General features: G+C 38.4%; 1 protein-coding gene across 4 annotated transcripts in view; it reads left to right on the top strand.

Moving 5' to 3' along the window:
• Positions 1–21976, top strand: part of APP (amyloid beta precursor protein) — a 378216-nt gene that overhangs the window by 284207 nt on the left and 72033 nt on the right. For all 4 annotated transcript variants that reach the window (XM_006264124.4, XM_019476143.2, XM_019476142.2 and 1 more), the window contains 3 exons: positions 394–527; positions 10125–10199; positions 11477–11635. In XM_006264124.4, the coding sequence (XP_006264186.2) occupies positions 394–527; positions 10125–10199; positions 11477–11635 (368 nt within the window). The remainder of the gene's footprint in view (positions 1–393; positions 528–10124; positions 10200–11476; positions 11636–21976) is intronic.

Below are 21976 nucleotides of genomic sequence, written 5' to 3'. Positions count from 1 at the left end.
ACTAAATAAAGCATGTGGTTTTGAAAAACGTCTGCTGTTTTTCTGTATCATAGGCAGCGCCAAATGTGTTTACTGTTGCATGTTCCCTTTGCCAATGGTTCATAATCTGTTCAAGTAACATTGTACTGATGATTTGAGTTTTTCCCAAGTTATAAAAAAGGTGAGATCTTTCTCGTATGTCACCATTTTTCTTTTATATACACACACATGCACATATGCACATGTAATTTATGCAGCTAACCTCTTGACTTCTGTTACTTGAATGGCTTTTTTTTCTACTCGAGTGAAACATAGCTGTTTGCTCTTATGTGCAACTAAATTACATTTATATATATTAAACTGGAAATTGTGCTTTTTTTTCTGCCTTTTCTCCTGTAAACCCCTCTGCCCCAGTACCCACCACAGCTGCCAGCACTCCTGATGCTGTTGACAAGTACTTGGAGACACCTGGTGATGAGAATGAACATGCCCATTTCCAGAAAGCCAAAGAGAGGCTTGAAGCCAAGCACCGTGAACGCATGTCTCAGGTATGCCTTATTCTTTATTCATAACTGTGGCTGATTTCTTGCCAGATTCATGGATTCTTTGACTTCCTGTATTTCTCATAGCTTTCTCTTGCTGTTTTGCTAAGTTGTAATAGGACCCATCTGTTGCCTTTCTGACTGTCTGCAGGAGGGAAGAAGTTCAAATGACTAAAATACAAATTCATGGACAAGATTCTGTGTAGGAATGGATCACATATATACGTCTTGAGAATGATTTTCCATTTCTTATCTGTGGTGAAAGGAAAACATACTTTGAGAAATAGTACTACTGTTTGTTAGTGAGAATATATGTTTGGCTGTGTCGAATGATTCTTCATTTTAAATTGGTAACTGACTTAATTTGTACATAGTTATTTATTTTTATTATTTCAGCCTTGAGGATACCTCTAATTCTGAAGACTTGTTTATTTCCTTTAGATACATGTGCGTACATCACTATTTACTTTTTTAAAATGAGCTTGTATGTGTGCACATGTGAAACATATCTAAAGCCAGAGAAAAGAAGAAAATGTTGTGAGCTAAATGTTAAATGATAATATTTCCTTATATAGCTTCAGCACATGTGATTCTGTCTAGTTATGCTAAGTTATCCGTTCAGGTAATCATGTTGTATGTTTACCATAAATATCTTAAAAACAGGTTTTGTAATGGAAATGCCAATAGAAATTCTGCTACCTGTGCTCTAATAAATAACACAATGAAAAACAATATTAAAAAAGAAAAAAAGTATAAAGGGATATTAGTAATACATATTACATGTCAAAACATTGACTCCAGAAAGCTAATCTGATATAATTTGAAGGCACTGTGTATAGTATCAGTTTTTCACAGGAATTTTTCATTATAGTTTATCCTCTGCTGCATTTGCAGCATAGGATTTGTTGGAATTTTTTTCCATAACTCATCTTTTTGTTCATACTGTTCTGTATACCTTATGTTTTCCTGTACAATACAGATTTGTTAACCTTCAAGAGTCACATTTTCAAACCCATGAAGATTGATTGGATTTGAAATCAGCAAAAAAGGTTCACCATGTGTTAAGCCCCATAATTATCCTCAGCACTTTAAAGATATATAAGAAAGGTCATTGATGGCTGAAGCTTATGTTCACACACAGGAAATATGAAAATAAAGCAGAATGTCAGTGGGGTGTTTTTCTGGCCTACTGACCTGTACTTCCGTTGCTACATAACATAGAGATTATCACTTCCAAATAAAGGAAAAGGTTATGAAATAATCCCACTGAAATCATTAAAGCACTGATTACCTTTGCCTTTCAGAAAAATTACCAGTTTCAGTAAAATTACCTCCGTGGCCTAGCTGATAGCAGTTCAAATTGCGTATTGGACTAATGCATAAGAGATCCCATTCAAAACTAACCTGAGGGCTTTGTCTTTGATCAGTGAGGACCTGTGCAGTGTCCCTGTGAGATAAGGAAAGGTAAAGAGGAAAGTGTGCCCTGGACTCCTACAGTGAGGGTAATTAGTCTCAGTTAAAATTCTCAGTCCATTAGAAATGATCTCTTGGTATGGCTGCAGCGATGTGCTTTGGGGAAAAGAGTTAGGATTCTAATGGAGAAAAATAATACTGACTTAAGTTCCTCCTCTAAGGCCCCAGTCATGCAAATGATCTATGAGGGCATACTGAAACCTGACTATTTGGAGTCTCACTGAGTATCAGGGTTTCCAGCCCTATAATTTGGTATTTTTACTTACAATCTACAAGCTTTTTACTGACTACCAAACTTTTTTACTGCCATTTTTTTTAATGAGACTCAGATTGCCCAGGGCCACAAAGCCCTGCCTACCTTTGAAACAAACAGCTGTTACAGGGAGCCAATGGCCAACAGGGTGCAGCAGCAGGGCAGTGGTGGGGGGAGATTGGGGACTGGCTATAGAGGCTCCTGTAAGCCACAAAACCATGAAGAGCTCTCTGTAGGGCACTGACCTGTGCTCTTGTTCCAACATGAGATAGCACTGCTCTGTTCTGGTTGTCCGTCACTGCTGAAGGTTGCATTCAGCCTCATTCTGACAATGGAACTGCAATCAAGCTTATGGTTTCTTAATTTTTTTTACAGGCAGCTCAGTTTTTTTTATGGACTTTACAGATGATAAGGACTGTCCATAAATTTATGGACATTGGAAGACACTGCAAAATACATAGTAAGGCTACTTTTGGGGATCTGCCCATATACAGCAGATTGTAGAATCAAGGCATAAGCAAACATCTCTGTTGGAATATACTCACTTCTGCATTTGGGTATAGCAGTGACTCCACAAATGGGCAGTTGCACAGAAAATAGAACACATTTCTTTACAGTGCATTCTAATATAGACTATCACAATGAAGAGAATGTGTCAGCATTTATTAAGTGGTCAGCTGTAAACAGTACCCTAAAGTTCTGCATATCCAAGGAAAACTGCTTTGAAAATAAATGAGATGATATAAGGAGACAAGATTTTTTTTTTATTATTCCTTATAATTTGGGCTTATTCTTTACAGTTGCTGTTAAAATCTTTGTATGATCTTTAATTGTTTGACTTAACCTTTAAGAATGGTATCTGCATAAACTATGTGAAAGGTTGAAAATTTCATGTAGGTGTAATCAACCAGAAAGCATTACAAAGACAGCATACATAATTAAATAAGAATTATGATACTTGGACCATAGATTAAGTGGGAAAACAATAAGAAGTTGCAGCTCCAAAAAACTTGTTTACAACCACTTGGTTGTTTGTTTATTTTTAACAGACATTTCTGGCAGCTTCATAATCTAGGTGAAATTGCAATAACCTTTGGGAAACTTTTTAAAAGAACATTGAGATACTGAAAGCTTTTTTTTTTTTAAATGTGTTTAATCACTTGTATTGCGTAATTTTCTTGCCATCTAATTTTTTTCCAAAAGAATGTGGTAGCTGAGAAACTGATATGCCAGATACTGAATTTACTTGCATATCAGATGCACTTTTCCCCCTCCCAAAATTAGCCCTCCAAAATTGGGAATGCATGTCTTAATCGGGAAGACTGCCTTTTCTTCATTGCTGAAGAAGCGGGGAAGAATAGAAGTATGCAGACACTGTGCTCTAATGGCTGCCTCTTCTTACCACAGGAAACAGAATACTTCAGTGTCCTGTGTTAACCCTCTGCACTTGCTGTTGTATGAGAAATGAAGCAGCAAGTGAACTGCTGCCTGCAGTCTGTGCAGTCTTGATGAGGCTCATGATATAGAAACACCACATTATTTATAGGAATTTATAAGAAGAACTATTTACAGTAAAGTCTTGCTTCTGCCCTTACAAGGTGTTAAAGAGGAGGGGTCTGAGCACTGATCCCTGAGGGACACTACTGGAGACAATCCTCAAGGATGAGGCCATCCCATCAATTACAACTCTCTCAGAGGCCAATCCCAGATAGTTGTAATTGATGGGATGGCCTCATCCTGGAGGGTCATCTCCAGTGATGTCCCCCAGGGATCGGTGCTTGGGCCTGTGCTCTTTAACATCTTTATCAGTGACTTGGATGAGGGGTGGAAAGTGCAGTGCAATGATTAAGTTTGCAGATGACACCAAGCTGTGGGGAAATGCAGGCACATCTGAGGATAGGGTAAGGATCTAGGATGACCTTAGACTGGTTCTATTGGCTGAACACAATCGGATGAGGTTCAGTAGGGACAAGTGCCAGGTCCTCCATCTGGGTAGGAAGAACCTTTACCATGACTATATGATGGGTGGTGGTCCACTGGCTGGCACTGCATCTGAAAGGGTCCTGGGGGTGACAGTAGACCAGAAGATGAATATGAACCTACAATGCAATGAAATTGCCAGCAGGGCAAATAGAACCATGGCATGCATCAGCCTGTGTGTTGCCAGTAGATCAAAGGAGGTGCTTCTCCCCCTCTGTTTGGCATTGGTAAGGCCGCAGCAGGAGTACTGTGTCCAGTTCTGGGCACCATACTTCAGGAAGGATGGGAATAAGCTCAAAAGGGTACAGAGAAGGGCTGCACATATGATTAGGGGCCTGGAGGATAGGCCCTATGGGGAGAGACTCTGGGAACTGGGTTTGTTTAGTCTGAGCCAGAGAAGACTGAGAGGTGACTTGATAGCCACCTACAAGTATATCAAATGTAAACACCAAGATCTAGGGGAGCAACTCTTCAGAAAGGCACCCCCTGGGAGGACAAGGACCAATGGGCACAAGCTAATTGAGGAAAAATTTAGGATAGACGTAAGGAAAAACTTATTTTCTGTAAGGGTATCTACAATCTGGAACACACTCGGAGCAGAGGTGGTGCAGTTGCCATCCTTGGAGGTGTTCAGGAGGAGTCTGGACAAGCACCTCGTTGAGCTTGTTTGAGCCCAATAACCTCCTGCCGATGACAGGGGACTGGACTTGGTCTTGAAGGTCCCTTCCGTTTCTTTGATTCTATAATTCTAAGGGTCTGAGGCCTGGCCTTCTCTGCTGGCCTGCCACACCAGGAAGTTCCTGCTGCCTTACCTGGACAGTCTCCTGAGATGCTACATTTCCTTGATGCAGTATGTTTCCAGGAGGATTTACTCCGTCACACATGACTCTGGAAAAATCTTTTTTTCTAAATTCTGCATGTCTTTTGGGAACATATGATGTGCAGTAGAATACAATTTGATATGATAAAAAGATACATTTTTTCCTCAGCAACATGCAGAACTTGCATCTATGTTTTACAACTTATCCCCAGCAGGCAGGGTGAATAAAAACCAATTTTTTTAAATTATTTTAAGCAGATTTTTTAAATTTAAATTAAGAAAACATCTTGAAACTTACCACAACATATTAAAATAATGTAAGTGAAATAATTTTAAAGCAGTTCTAAAGTTTTGAAGACAATCAAATCACTAAACTGATGGAAATCGGTGACTAAACTCTGGGAACCAAAGCGTGTTGAATGGTTAACCCAACTTTTGACAACAGTAGCCTTTTCGGCAGCTGCAGAAAAGGAGACTAGTGTCTTCATTGCAGTTTGCTCTGCCAATTTAGCAGAGCTTATTGACCAGTTCTTTAGCTCAATGACAAACTTTAATTGTAGAAGTGGAGTTTAGGAGCAAAGCAGGAAGTTTTGCTTCCAATATATGAATAAAAACAAGGTGTAAAAGAACAAGATCAACTAGTTCTTTAGTCTTAAAGGATGTCTGACTTCTGACGTGCTGGTTTCCACACTTCACTGGGAAAAGAGAAAGAGAGAGAAATCAAACCCCCTCTGGGCAAGGAGAGTCTAGAACCTGCATCTCCAGATTCCTGAGCAAGTGCTCTAACCACTGAGCTCAATAACAAAAATATGGGAGGTCCTCCTGCAGAATCTACATGGCCAGTATATCGCACTATTTGGGTATGCTTACACAGCCACGGTGTAAAACCAGGGCCAAAAACATCCAGGTAGATGTCTAGAAAACTGGCATTTAGGTGTACAAAGGTAGCTTAATTCTGCACTTATTCTTTGCTTTGAGGGCATACTAGTGTGTTTTCCCTTTTTACATGGTTTAAGGCTGCTTTCTGTTCTGCAAGAAAGATCAGACACTATTAGATGTCCCAAGCCAGGTACAGACATTATGCTTTTACCAGTATAAGTGATTGGAAACAAGTCTATACCCATAACAGAACAAAAGTTCAACACACACAGACTGGTTTAGAAATGATGGAAAGCAGTCTAAGATTTGCCTCTCCCCCTTCCCTCCTCCACCAAAGGGGAACAGAATGTGTGTTCTGTTCGCTACCAATCTGAACTATACCACTTACAGAAAATGGTGCAACTTAGATTCCACGTCAAGTTTTTTGAGTGTCTGTACCTAGCCCCAGTGTCCAGGGAAGTGATACCCATGAGCTATGTGATTCAGGTGGGCCTTTGCTAGTCTTCTGGGGCAGTGTGGAAACCTGTCTTCTATTAGTCTTTCACTAGTATATTTCTAGGGTAGGCAATCCTAGCAGCAGGGGAGGAAAGACAGAAAGCAAATATGGGCCTCAAACCAATGTCTTGCACTTGAAAAATAGGTGATTTATGGTGCCACTGTCCAGATAGCATGGTCTGGTAGGGCCGCTATACACACAGAATGACAGTTGTACTTTATCCTTTATCATATCCCTGAGTTGTTGCCTTCTGCACCCAGATTCTGGAGGGACCATTTTCCTCTCTGTAACTACTTAGTGCTTTATCCTTACCACCAGTATCTCTCTGGTGACAGAGCCAGGATTCTTTGCAGGTTTTTTAGATTATTCTATTCTATTCTAGTAGTAGCAGAGAAGAAGAAAACTTCATGACCTAAAATGGCAGCCCTTTGGTAGGCATGCATCTTGGTGTCAAAATTTCAATATTTTTAATCAAACTTTTCCTCAGATAGGTGTCTGTCCAGGCAGGATTGCAAATTCACCTGAAATGCCTCACATAAATACTTCCTGTGTACTCCATGCATTACTATATATATAACCAAAGTAAATTATATGGGTTTCAGTATAATGGGATTTTTGTGATTATTATTTGTCTTAATAATGAATGACATTTTTGTTACTCCCTCTTCCCTCTTACCCCTCCTGCCAAAGGAGTATGTCTCATGCAGCATGTCCTGAATTCTGAGGACTATTTGACTTTGAAATGTCTTGCCTCCTAAATCTCAACCTAGAAGTTGTCATTTTCTCTGCATGAAACAGCCAAGTCTTTGAAGTGCCATAAATCTGTGTGGCCTTGATAGCTTTGTGCTTTCAATGAAGGAGAATAGCTTTATAAGCACATACAGGACAACTTCATGGTCCTGAGGCAGCCTTTTTTCTGCAAATGCATATCTTCAGAATTATTTTTCTTGTTGTTGTCATTTGTTTTCCCACAGATGCTGAGGCTTTTTTTTTTGTTGAACAGTCATAATTTCTCTAAACCTGTGACCTTCTAAAAAAGATAGGGGTTTTGTCTGGCTGGTAGTGTTGATGCATACGCATAGCTGCAGGTGTAACAGCTGAAGTTTTTTTTGATCAGTCTGTGTAAAGAGAGGCTTTTGTCACTGCAGATTTTCCTGGTTGTAATAATAGAGTCCTCAAAATACAAGTTGGGCAAATATTACATTGAATGTTACTTCTAAAGATAGCTAAGCTATTCTACTTTTTCACAAAACATTCATTCTCAGTGCACTATGGTTGAACTTTGGATACCAGAATTTACATCTCCTCACTCCAGCTGTGTGAGCTGTCATTTTATCATCCTGCCTCCTATACCCTAAAAGGTTTAGAGGAATGATAGCAGGCTGCAAAACCCAGTTTAGCCGAATATGTCCTTATCTCATTGCTTTTAATGCTTATTTTCATCACATGGATTAGCAAAGTGCCTTTGCTTTTAAATTTCAAGGTTAGTTTGGAGGGCAAAGAACTATTGTTTTCTAAAACTACTGACTACAGTCAGTGTGAAAAAGAGTATTTAATGTGTCAAAGGTCTGATTTAAAACCATGAAAGGGAGAAAGAAAATCATAGTTAAAAGTTGCTAATCTATGCCAATGCTCAAGCCTTAACGCATAGCATTGTATTTTATGTCTTGAACTGACTTGAATTAATGCTGCAGTTCCCATGTCCTCGCTGACTTTCATAGCCTGCAACACTGATGATATTTCAGTCCTCAAAACAGAACCTTCCTGAATAATACAAGTTTTGAAGACCACCAAAATCTTTCACTTCTGACGCAAGTTCACAATTAAGACACGAGTGTCTAATGTGTATTATACCACCCTGGACAATAATTAAATTGTACATCAAAGTGCCCTGCATAATCATGGATCCAAAGTCTCTCCAATGTTGCTTTAATGGAGAGAGATAGTAAGATGTCACATATAATAACTGATGATGGGCAGCGTGTAATTTGCATCTCTGTGTTTCATTTCAATCTTCAGCTACTTACTACAAACCTTTCCATGTGAAATCTCATATTTTCATTTTGCATCTTGTAACAAACTATGATAGGATCGTTATTTCCCAATGAAAAGTGTCTGCATATTGGAGGGGCGTATATAAACTTTCAACAGGTAGGTGTTGTATACACATCTTAGGACTTCTTTTTCCAAATGTCCAAATGATAGATCCTGGTCAAAACTATCATAAAATAGGTGATGATTTACAAGTTATATAATTGCAGGCCTCTGCTTCTAATCATCATTCAAATACCCAGATCTACTATTCCTAATCAGTAACACTTAAAATAATATAACAAGCCCAGAACAGGCAGCACAAAACTTACCTAAGTCTAACTTTGTACCTGATCAGAAACACCCCTGAATCAATAAATAGCCTCATTTAAAATATGTTGGCTTACCTTCAAGAGGAAAAAAATGGATTGCTTTCTCTGGTTAATGTTGCCTTTCTACCTTAATGAGGCGTTATTTTAAAATTTAAATTCCTCCTTAAAGTGGATCATAAAACCATATTTAGTTCATTTTGTTCTTGTGTAGCTCATTCTGTGTAGCTTGTGTAGCTCTGCACTCTGCCCTGCCCCTTTTCTCTGTTTTCGATAAGATGCAAATCCACTAAAGGATTTAGACGCCTTTAAATTTCAACTCTGTAAAAGCAAGAGACAAGGATTTTTGGGACTGATGTCTTTTATTGGCACATTGTATAGTTGGAAGGGACACTGACAAGCTTTCAGGTATCACAGTACCCTTCCTCAAGTCATAATTTTTCTGGACCATCACATCTACAATATCACCAGTTTGACCAAAACTACCAGTTTGACAAATAAAAGCCACTGTTTTTTTTCTGAAAGTGAAATCAGTGGAAGAAACTGTAAATACACAGTGCCATCTGAGAGGATTGGTGCCTAGAAACATAGCAGGAAAGTTCATGGCCAAAGCCATGTTTTTGTACAAGTATATACCATGATTTCCAGCAGCACATAATAGAACTCATGATGAGACAAACCATGAGCCATTCCTTTCCTTGCTAGGGGAATGCTGCTTTTTCTTTCCTAGAGGACATGGTCAGAATAAGCCAATTTACAAGTTTTTCTATATCATTGTTGGGAGATGTCAAAGATAAGTAAGGCCAATTCTTGATGTCTATAGCACATAGATCAGAACCAACTAGTAAAAATTGTATGTAGTTCTTGACCTTTTTTAATCAAGGTTAGTTCATGTTCTCCACCAAAATCTAGAAATCTTTGTGATGTGAATGAATGCCATTTAGAATCAATAAAAATTGGTTCATTTTGACTGAGGACATATTTATACCTTTTTCTTATCCCTCTATGAGGAATAAATCAGTTTGGTAACCCATCTAATAGCTCCATTTTCTCTGCTGCTCCTGTAGAATCAGTTTAACAGCTGCAGTTAATGAACTTCATTGCTTCATAATGATGATTCAAGACCCTGCAAGGGTGTTCAGACAGGCTGGTACATTCCTTGCATTTAATTAATAAAACTGTTTGCTAAATGTTTTAACTGGGGATTTTCCATAATGGGTTGAGAGGAATATAAAGAAAAGATTATCTCTTATGATTGTGTTTGGCCATTACTAGACTCCAGGATGAGAGAGTAACAGAGGAAAAACTAAAAAGTCATACTTCCAAATTTGTTTCTATGCAGGTCATGAGGGAATGGGAAGAAGCAGAACGCCAAGCAAAGAACTTGCCAAAGGCTGATAAGAAGGCGGTTATCCAGGTTAAAAAAACACACACACAGTTACATGCATACCAGTTGGGATTGCAAATAAGCAACAAAGGCTGCTAGTTGTGATAAAATGTTAAAATATTTGTGTGGGCAATTAGTATTTTTTTCTGCTCTTACAGTTGCTGTTTACTGCCAGATGCCAGTTACTCACAGTTGCTTTTATACTTAGCACCCAACCGCCTAAATTATAATGGAGAACTTCACAATTCACTATGTTACTACTGTATATTTTTAGTGGGATCTTTGGTGGGAGCTGCGAACCTAGCTTCTATAAACCCTGCTCAAGCATGCTACTAGAAGCTTTAGGTACCTCTCAAGAATCAATGTTCCAAGTAGAAATAAGAAAACCAATGTTGTTAGGAGACAATGGAAGTCAGTGTCATCCAAAACAAATCTGCAGCCATCCTAGATATGGTCGGTTATTATAAGCATCTGGACTATTCCAAGAGCTCCAAAGGACTATTCTCGGAGCTGAAATAGCGTGAATGGTAAAGATTTTTCACCAAAATTAATTGGAAAGCAAGATAGGTACAACATTTGTTCTTATTCCTTCCCCTTGCCCCTTCTACGTATCCTAAAACCAAAACAATTACAATGTGGGGGAGAGCTATCCCAGACAGAGATACCCAAAAAGGAGAAGTGCCAGAGACTCCTTGAGGTCCACTGGAGCCACTTAAATTTATGTCTCTGACATTCTCAAACTGTTGGGAAGATTTCAGTAAAAAAAATCACAAAAATCCAGAAATACAATATTTCTTATTAAATCCTACTGCTTCACTCTGTGTGAATTTTGTCTACTCAACCTTTTCTTGTTAGATTTTTTTTTTCCAGTTTATGGTAATTTTTTCCTTTGTATTCAGTGTTTAACAAACTCGGATTTTTAGCTTTGAAGTTGAGGTTGTTTTTCCCTCTTATTCATGAAGTTCATGAAGTGACTTTGATATTCAGGAGGGCTTAAGGGTCAAATGGAGGATTTGTTTGCTGTCATGCTGAACTAGGCAAAAATATTTGATTGGTTTATAAAATACAACCAGGTGTTTAAGCAATGCTGGGCACCTGCAGCTCCCATGTAAGCCAGTGGGAAATTTGTAAACTCAGAATTTCCATATTTTCAAAGTCAGTAACCTATTGGAAAATACAGATGACTTCCATAAGTTTGAGAGAGATTTTAATTACATATAGGAAAGGTATTCACCCATTGTGCTGTTGATCAATAATGATTGTTCTCTCTCACACACATTCTCTTTGTTTAAACCTGCAATCATCAGCATTTCCAAGAGAAAGTGGAGTCACTGGAACAAGAAGCAGCAAATGAAAGACAGCAACTAGTGGAGACCCACATGGCCAGGGTAGAAGCCATGCTGAATGACCGTCGCCGTATCGCTCTGGAGAACTATATCACAGCTCTCCAGGCTGTCCCTCCTCGTGTAAGTAAAATACCACAAATTTTACCTTTTGTGTCAAGATCACTTTTGTAGGGTTGGAATGTTGTTGTAACTAATGGTCCAGGAAATGTGAAAGAACCAAGGGTATTTTGGGGGATTATCTTTGATGCCACTAAAATCACTTTCAGCTTCCTAAAAAGAGGAAGACTCAGTACATGGTCCCCCTTCCTACGGTCACAGAATAACGCTTTTCATTTTAGCATGTGAGAGTCAAGATTTTCAAGCTGTTTTCTGTAAAGTTAAGGGTTTCTGCACCCATATTTGCAAAGGGAACCTGATCAGCAGAAGTGATGTGAGCTCCCAAATCCAACCAAAGTAATATTTAAATGCAGTAGTATAAGACTGATGTGAAAACAGTGAGGTCCAGAGATGTTTTCTATCTCAGTTTTTAGATCTAGTTTACTTAACCGGTAAACTGGTAGAGCAACAGTCTATTGTCAGACACTACTTTCAGTGACAGATTAAAATCTTGAAACGTATATCTGTGCTAAATATGATTGTTAGTTGCAGTGTAAACACTGACTTCAGGATGTGTGTTGAATGGAATTGTTAACGAAGCCGGATTTGTGGTGACTATATTGAATCCAACAGTAGTTGGTCTCTGGCCCTCAAAGAAAGAGAGCCCACTTAAACATTGTAGAAAATGGTCTGTTATTTTATATTTCACTGTCTGATAGACACTTAATAAATAGTATTTAGGTTACTGCAGAGATTTTTGTAGGTCAGTGGTGAAAGTTGTAAGCCAGAAGACCCAGAACTAGAGCATCCGTGATGACAATGCCAGCACATTTTCCTGTGTAGACACCCAGCACCCAGGTTCCATGACCTTAGAATGTAACAAAAGTGATCAAGTTGGTATATACACCAAAAAGTCCATCCAAAGGATTTGTCTGACAGTACCAAAAAAAGTCAATCAAAAATACTTTTTTTGAGAATTGTGAAATAAGGTTTGCCATCCTCACTGCACATCTTTATGGTTGAAAGTCTCCAACACTCTCTCTTATGTGTCTGGATCTTGGAAACTATATGGTTCAGTAAGTTTTGCCCTACCTATGAACATATCTTGTCATAATCAAGTAGCAAAGTAAGTTGATTCCTATTAAAAAAAAAAAATCGTGGGGGAGGAGCAGAATCACCTCATACAAGGAAAGCAGTTTTTGAGCTGTGTTGTGTGAGATTGAGTTTCTACTTAGCCACAGTAGTAGGGAAGATTTAAAAGCTGAGCTACCATGTCCCAAGAGTACATAGTATTGGTTTTGAGTCGGAAACAAAATACCCTGCAAAGCTTTCAGATTGCTGATTAATTTACATCATAAGTAGAAAAATAATGTTTTCAAATAAGGAAAGTAAGGATGACTGGGTTGAGAGTGGAAAAACAAATGTTTGAAAACCAGAATTGGGAAACTATTAGTTTGAAAACCTAACCATTAAAAATACTCCATCATCAGCTTCAGTTTCCCAACTTCTTTCACCCCTATCGAAAACCTCTTGCTCTCAATTATCTTTCCCTTATAGTAATAGAACCACATTAAGTGACCCTCAAAAAAAACCCAACAAAACCTGTAACTTTCCGGTCCCACATCTACAAGCTGTCTCAAGTTCAAAAAGAATTTGAGTCTTTCTAATGAAAGAAGCCTTTATAGAGGAGCATTTCTTGTGGAAGTTTTTCTACAGTGCTGTTCATAATGAGGGTGGATGTGGAAAAGGTTGATCCGTTGTCTGTGCTGTGGACCCTAACATCTCTAAATCTGGGATGAAAAAACACTGTAGTCTGTGGTATAGTACTGAATAGCTTGTATGCAGCCTACATTGAGGATAAAATATGACTTGTGGTCATGCCAAACTATAAGGGTCATGAAGGATCTAGCCTCCAGGGTCTAATTATTGGATAGATTAGCAAATTATAGATAAATACATAGTTCCCTTTAGGATAGTAGCATCTATAAATTGTAGTTGAAAATTGAGACTGTGGTAATTGGAATATATCAAACTAAATCTAACCCAGGCTTTTCTCCTAATTTTTTTGTACCTTTTTCAGCAACTCACTTAATGTTGGTGAACTCTATTTTTCCTTATCTGTGTAATATAGATATTTTACTTTACAAGACTATTTTTTAATCATTTTGAGATCCTCCAGTAAAAGATAAATTGTAAACACAGAATGCCAAGGAGCAAAAATTGTTATCTAGATTTTGGGAGAAAACAATTTGAAATTTGGTTTTTGAGTTCTTCATAGTGTCACATCACAAAGAACGAAACGAATTTAATTTGTTTTAAGTAGGAAAATATCAGGACTGACAACCTCTGTCATTCTTCAGGCTAAATGATGTAGACTGACATGTCATTCAGAAAAATGGGCTTTTAATGGCATCTTAAAGAGACCCAAAACAATACACAGCGAGAATCCTGTACATACAAAAGTTGATCTTTTATAAAGAGAGCTGTCTTTGCAATGTGGAGCTATAATTACCTGCATGAGGTGTATTACCAAACAGAGTACCATTATAATTAAATGGAATCTGCGGAGGATGAACAGCATCTTGGATGTTTTAAACAGTTCACCACCAAGTCTTGTTAATAGAAATATCCCGCCCTCTACTTTTTCCCTGTTTTTTTGTTGCATTCTATTATTAAAGACAATAAAATGGCAGGGCGGGGGGAGGAGAATGAGCTCTGAATGCAGTGGTAAGGCCTATTCCATGTTGTTGCTGAACAGTAGAGAGCTTGAGGGGGTAGCGGGTGGTGGGTGAGCAGTCTTGCAGGTGAATCTGAGCACGTGGCTATTTAGATGCTAGTCAGACCCATGAATGGGAATACTATCAGAATCCAAGTACTGATGATCTTCCATCTGCTTCTCCTCTATCCACTCCTAAGGAAAAATGTAGATAGGAGATAACTGAGTGAGAGCCATTCAAATCTCTGACTTCAGCTCCATCTCTTTCCCCTGTTGGACAGCTAGCTAGAATGACATTGGAGTGAGGGAATCCTGGGGGCTGTGAGCCTAGCAAATTTAAAGGAATATTGGGGTGTTTCCAATATCTGTAAAGGAGTTGCAGTGTCTCTGGGTGCTGCTAAATAATCCTTCTTAGAGGAAAATTATCCTAGTGCTCATGGAAAGCTTCTGCAGAGCAAGTTCCCCTTTCACTGAGTCCTTCAAATGAGATTAAACCCTGTGCTGAACTGTTAGCATATGTTCATTATACATAACATTGTGAACATTTCCAGTAGCCAGTAAGTTTGTTTGACAACTGATTTCTGGTTTCAAGAGTGATGCTATGAGGAAGCTTTTGCCATTAAATTGTAAAGTAAATGGCATTATGTTTTGCAGTCCCACTGTGGAAGCACACGTATACCTGATTCATACCAGCCAAAAGTTGAACTCATTGCACAGGCCTGTTTTTAAAGATATTGGAAACACATAGTTTACTTATGAAACAAGTGAGTTAGTAGGCTGTGGCTCAGTAAGCCTGAGTTCAGTTCCTGCCTTTCCCATAGTCTTCCAATGTAACCATTTTTCCTGTGCCTCAGTACTCCTTATGTAAAATGAAGATACTGATGGTCTCCTACTTCAGAGGAGTGTTTTATTCCTGTGATGATGAGATCCAGAAACATTCAGGGATGTGCAGAGGAGGAAAATCTGACTTAGACCAGAAGAAAGAGAGGTTAAGGAAGAACGCCATCAAAAATGAAAATTAACCGTAAACTGGAAAATAAGAGATTGTACAATAGGAGAGAACACCTTTAGGCACTCTCCTGTCAGTGATTCTGTTAAATCTTTTCCATGAATGCATGCAAATATCCTTTTCATTCCATTTCATTCATTCCATCCAGGAAGAGCACACACCAACTGCTGAAACTTCCTTAGCCTGACAAAGGGTTTTTGAACCCGAAAGCTTGCTTAATACAACTATTTGGGTTGGTCTAATAAAAGATGTTAGATTCACCCAAGGAACCTTGTCTGCCTATGTCCTTAGACCAACACAGCTACAACCTACACCCCTGCAAATATCCTGACACATACATTCGTGCTGACCTCTTCCTTTGACATGGGCACCCCTACCTGGCTTTGGCAACTTGGGACCATCTCTGCTAAAAAACAAAACAAAACAAAAAAAAAACTGGGTTTCAGTTATGATTTGATCATGTGCAGGACAAAACTAATGCAATGTTTTTCATGAGCACAGAGGTAGTTAGCTAGGTTAGTCTGAAGTCAGGCAGAAGGCTAGGCAGGGTGGCACCTTAGAGATGAACTAGTTCAAAGAGGCATGAGCTTTTGTTAGGTAACAGTCCTACTCTGTCAGATGCCCAATCCCAGCCATGAAGGAGCTCTTTGTGGTAACACAGCAGCTAGATAACCAGGGGAAGTACAAAACAGTTACATAGCTTGAAGTGTCTCTTTTTTAAAAAAGGAACAAAACTAGGTAGAACATTGAAAGGAGGGTGCCACTAGTGGCAACGTCATGCAGGCTGTGCAAAACCTCAAAGCTTATCATCATCTCAGATTCCTTATACAGCAGAGATGTTCCAGAATTTCTGCCTTTGAAAATGAAATAAGGTGGTTAAGTCTCCAGTGTAAAAATGTTTCCCCAGTTTGTACTGCTCAGTGATCTTAATGCTAAAAAGTTTAATGGCAGATTTGTATAGAACTTAGACCCAAGTCACTAATTTTCTTCATTTTGCAAATAAAATAGTATCTCATGTAATAACTCTGTGCAACTCATTTCAAATATTTGCTTACATTTTACTTCTGACATGCAAGTGGGATATATTTAGGCCTGGCAGGATTTGATTTTTATTGGTAAACATTGATAAGTATTGATTTCCCCTCATACAGACCAAAGGAAAAATATTTCCATTGGTAATAATGAAATTTATAGAAAGGGAATGTGAGAAAAGTGATGGCTGATGGAGTGTGTGATGGCAGGGGGAGCAATGCTACGGAGCCATGCTAACTGTAGTTTGGACTGCAACTCCCAGAAACCCCAGGGGACTGGGAACAAAAGAAGAGAAAGTGACAAACTGAACAAGGGAGCCATGGGCAAGTGGAGCCAGGACTGATGGCAGTTCTGCCACTCAAATGGCAGCAGTCCTACAGTAATTACATTTGTCACGGTATGCAGTTAAACTGCACTGTAATAATAGTATATTGTCATTAATAAATTGTCTGCCCTCCATACTCCTAATTTTATGCAATCCTGAAAATTTGAGTCAATAAAAACCTAAATAAATGCTTAAAAATAAACATTTATCCTTCAAAATTACTAAAAAATAAAAATTGAATTCTGCCAAGCCTAGACGTATTGGATTCCTCCCCCAAGTTGATCTTCATGATTATGTTCTGCCTTCACTGGTGGAAAGTAACTCTAGGTTCATACTGATGAAACAGTGGCATGCAGTCACGTAATTGCAGTGTTGAAAAACCTTTTATATGGATTACAGGGAACTCCTTTTTTTTTCCTAGGCCAGTGGTGCTCAACCTTTTGAGACTCAAGGCTTCCCTCAGTAATCTCAAGGGACCCCTTGGCAAATGCCAGCTCTTCACTTTAATTTGTTTCTTGACTACAGAAAAATAAGAAACCAAAGACCTCAGAAAGACCATGGCAAGCCAGAATGTTCAACAATATGAAACTCTGTTTATCATCTTGTGTTTGCATACCTAACAATACTAATGGTATGTGCCACCCCTTGGGGCCATAGAAGGGATCTCAACAGCAACGTGGTTGAAAATCACTGTGCTAAAATATATGCTTGAACATATTGTATGCTAGTGATGAACCTAGTTTGCTAGAAAGGGCTTGTACCAGCAAATTGGAAGACAGGCAAGTCTAGATGTGTCAAGTTTCATAAAACACTGGCAGGTTCAATTTTATCCAAAACTCTTTTTTTAACATGGAACATTTTTTGTTTAAAGAAAAAGAAAGACTGACCCATCTTAATTTCAAATAAGAAAGAGGAGAATCAGCCCTTGGGGGGGGAGGGTTTATTATTATTTGAGTTCTATAAAATAAAAACAAAAATTGGTTTAAATCTTGGTTCCATTTCTGGTTCCAGAAGTTAGCCTTTTTTTTGTCTCATGGGTATCTTAATTTGTTTTAGTAAACCAGAAAACATAGCAGTGGGAGGGCTTAGTAAAGTCTCATGAAAGGTGGCCACATCCTAGGCTTCAGATGTATTTGACATGATACTCCCGCAGTTTAGTTTCCCTTAAGCAGTATTTGAGCCAGTACTTTCTGAATGCTCCCATGATAAACCTTTTTCTGCACCAAACCAGTTTCACTAACTTACAGTTATTTGAAAATGTTTACAGAGTTAATCATCCGAATAGACTAATAAAAAAGTAATGGTTGAACATTCCTAAAGCTGTATTCAACTAGAATTAATGATTGATTTTGCTGCAAAGGAGGAATTGCATACTAAGTTACAGTTTAGTTTGTTTCTTTCCAAGTGAGAATCTTTTTTCAAATCAGAAGGACAACACCACTTGTAAGTTTCTCTAGAAGTTATTTTTTAAAACATGGAAGTTTCTTAAGTAGGCTTTTTGGTTGCACTGCTCAGTACTCTGGACAGAATGAGAGTAAAGTTGTTGTCTATACTCATACAGCCGACCTTGGGTGTTTTCATTTTCTGTAGCTCCGGTGAAATTGTTGTTTCAAAAAGCATCACACGTGAATCCCTGAGACTGAAATAGAGGCTCAGGAGACTAGAAAGGCACTTGTGGTAAATTCCTTGCCTGCTTTTAGTTGTTTTTTGGAAAAGGAAATACAAGAGTTTTCAAGAGTTAATTTGGTGAGTGTTATTAAAAGCAGGTTGCCATTGCCACCAGTGAATACTTTCTGCAAGGCTCCATATAAAGGTACCCCCATTGTAATTAGAGTTGAAAGCTACTATTTAGAGAGAGTGGGTGTAAAAGGAACGGTAAACCTGACAAAGGCAAAAGGCATGAAACTTTCAACATTAACTGGAATAAAATCAAACCAAAGACTGCTTGTAATGGCACAGATCAAGACATATGGAACCTTCTCCATTTAGGATATTATGTGAACACTTCCAGCAGGCAACATTTCATGGCCTTCTCTTTGGTTTATAGTATGAGTGCTCTCTCCTAATATCTTCTATTTATAAAGCTGTTTCAGCCAGCAGGATCCATAAGTGCTTTTCAGGCACTGTGCATAAAGATCACTTTTCCAGCTCTCAAAATGCCACCATCTCTGGAATGGAAATTCAGTAGCTATTTCACATCAGGAGCATGTCAAGAATAACTTGGACAATTAAAACTACAGGAGCTTTAGGCTGTCAGATTGTAATTACTTGAGTTTGGAACTCTGCCAAAACATTAGGGTTGGTATTTCATTCTTGTTTAATAGTGTCAGGTGATCTTTATATATCATTTTTAGTCACAAACCTTTATGTTGTCTCATCCCAAAGATGAGATGCCCCTGTTCCAGGAGCACAGATTCAGTCCTATTATAACTCAGAGGAATAGGTGCCATCTGCTGACTCTGTCAGCATATCCTGCTTCATTTTGATTTTCATTATGTCTCATTCAATTACAAAACTGTTAAGGGAATGGTAAGACTGCATGATTGAACACTTAAGACAAGACACTGTAGCAAATGTTATATTTTCAACGTTAATTCTGCCCTACTGTGCGTGCGTTTTCATAGTCAGTAATGTATAGACTTTTTCAAATATAGGGCAACTGTGTCTTTGGCACAAATGAAGTATCTTTTGATAAGTATAAACAATATCTATAAAAACTTGCAAAAAACCCCAGTACTTGCCCAGAGTTACAGATTAAGCGCATAATGCCATACTAGTAGTAAAAACTGGCTGGTCTGTGGTAAAGTCAGACCTCAGGTAGCTTTCTGTTTAACTGTCTTACATGAATTGTAGCTAAGAAACCCAGTACTATTGGAAAATAGTTTTGTTGTGGAAACATTTTGTTGGGAAAATTAATAGAATTTGGATGGAAAACTAAATAGAATTGTAGATCCTAACAGAATTACGTTAAATCCCAAATTTAGCTTTAAAAGAGAATTTATCAGGCAGAATTGGTCAGTAAACATCTATTCTAGTGTATTAATTAGAGTACAGAGTAATTTCAAAGCTAAGCTATTAGATAGTTGTAGAAAAAATGTATTTTGTATTACAGAAAGAATTGCGTATGTTCATGTAATCAGGCTTTGTAATTACATAAGGGGACTAAAATTAAGTTTGTTTTTAAAAAGGCAGGTACTTGCAATTTGTTAGGAGTTTAGCAATATTGGAATGAGTTGCACAGAGGATAGGCTACTGGGAAACATACAAATAAAGTCAAAAGTGTCAAAACTGCTTGAAAAACATTACGACAGCACTCCATAGAAACCATAACTGTGTGAGCCTGCAGGTAACATGTACCCACATTAGTCTAATTTACTTTTAGATAAATAAGGAGAGTATGCTCCTGTTACTGGGAAATTAACCTCTTTGCCAACTAATCAGGATTCTCCACTATTTTGGAATCTACATTACAGTATTGTGTTAGTAGAATAAGATGCTTCAGAATGTGGAGAAATCCTGGATGCAGTTCTAAAGCATGTAATTTATCATTCCTGCTATTGGAGCCAGAGTCAGTCAAGGCAAAAAATAAAAGTACCTGGATGAGGAAAATCACTTTAGGATTTTTTCCCTCCTAAATAGAGTAAATGAGACTGGTAAAAATATAAGCTGGTTTTGTCCCGTTTTCTCTCTTGAAAATAATGATAATTATTTTATAGGTCTCAGACAGCCCCTGCTGGCTGTCTCCAGTAATTTCTGTTCTGTATTCAGTCATGTTGATTTTAGTTAGTACAGCTACAAGTATATCATAAAAAAGAAAAAATATAGTGTGCTTCAAAATTATGGAGCAGGGTTTCAGGTTGGGAAATACCAACAGCAGGATTTGTTCAGTAGTTATCATCACTGCACATTAAACAGTAAATATGAGACGTGCAGGGCTGAGTTGAAGTTTAGCAACAGCAAAGTCTTCTCCTTCTGTAGAATCAGAGATAAGACCTTAGGGCGTTTTTACATGTGCAAGCGCTGCAGCGCCAGGCGCTTCGAAAAGCACCCAGCACTGCAACACTTGCAGTTGTATAAGTGGCAAAATATTCATCAGCGCTGAGAAAATGCCGAGGGCGCGCTTTTGAACTAAAATGCCTCAGAGGTGCTTTAATTCAGAAGCACATCACTGCCATTTTCTGCATGCTGATGCGCATTTTGCTGCTTATACAGCTATATGCAGTGCAGTGTAAATCAGCTCGTGTCCGGAGCAGGCTCAATTAATCGGATCTGCTCAGAAGTGGTGGATCTCTGGCCTATCCCTGAACAAAAAAGTATGTGTATAAATGCCCCTTGTGACTTAAGGTATCCAGGTTGTAGCCATATTGGTCTAGAAGAAAAGGCAATCAGGACTCGTAGTAGAGATGATATCTTTTATTAGACCAACAAGATTTTTGCAAAAGAATTAAAGAAATTTTTTTGCAAAAATCTTGTTGGTCTAGTAAAAGATATCATCTCTACTACAAGTCCTGATTGTCTTGTGACTTAAGCCATTAGAGAAAAGCAATATGTTCAATTAAACTTTTATCTGAAGGTCTTTTCCCCCAGAAGCTGTAGTAATGCATGCCCCAGCATTACAATTAGCATTGCTGCCATGCAGTTTGGGTCTGCCCACCTGACACATGTATAACTCAACTAATTGAATGGAAGTTCTGCATGCAATAGGACTGCAGCATTTGGTCCTTGCTTGCTGGCTTTGCTTTTGTGGCATGTTGTGCATGATCACTTTAAACCTCTAAATCCTTCTTTAAAGCTTAACTCTGTTGTGATGCATACAAGATGCTGTCAGGTGATAACAGGGAGCCAAAAAGTGAGCGCTGAATAATGCTTACTTTGCCCAAATGTGCTTATTTCCCTGTCACCTCATGCTCCCACCTCTTCTTGTTTGCTGCATCCACCTCTTGTCACCTAAATTATAAAGTCTTTGCTACAGTAGCTGTCTCTGTGTGCTTTGTTAGCCCTCTAGGCGTTCCTGCAATGCATATAGTAGAGTCATAGTAATTAAATAGTCCAAGGTAGAGCTACCACTTCCCCTGTTTGTTCTGGGAGCCCCTTATCTGCCTGTGCCTAGCACAAACCATTATTCATATGTGACACCTACCCTTTCCCCCTAATCATCCCTTATGCTTTTACTTATTCATAATCAAAATCAGAAACCACCAATGTCCAGAGTGACAGAACTGCTACTGAGCTCTCATTGCTCCATACTTAACATGATAGCTTTCTCTAATAATGCTTGTTTGA

This window comes from Alligator mississippiensis, chromosome 1, assembly GCF_030867095.1.
Source record: "Alligator mississippiensis isolate rAllMis1 chromosome 1, rAllMis1, whole genome shotgun sequence".
Taxonomy (NCBI): Eukaryota; Metazoa; Chordata; order Crocodylia; family Alligatoridae; genus Alligator; species Alligator mississippiensis.
The sequence above is the reverse complement of the archived record's forward strand: the minus strand, read 5'-3'. Positions and strand labels throughout refer to the sequence as shown.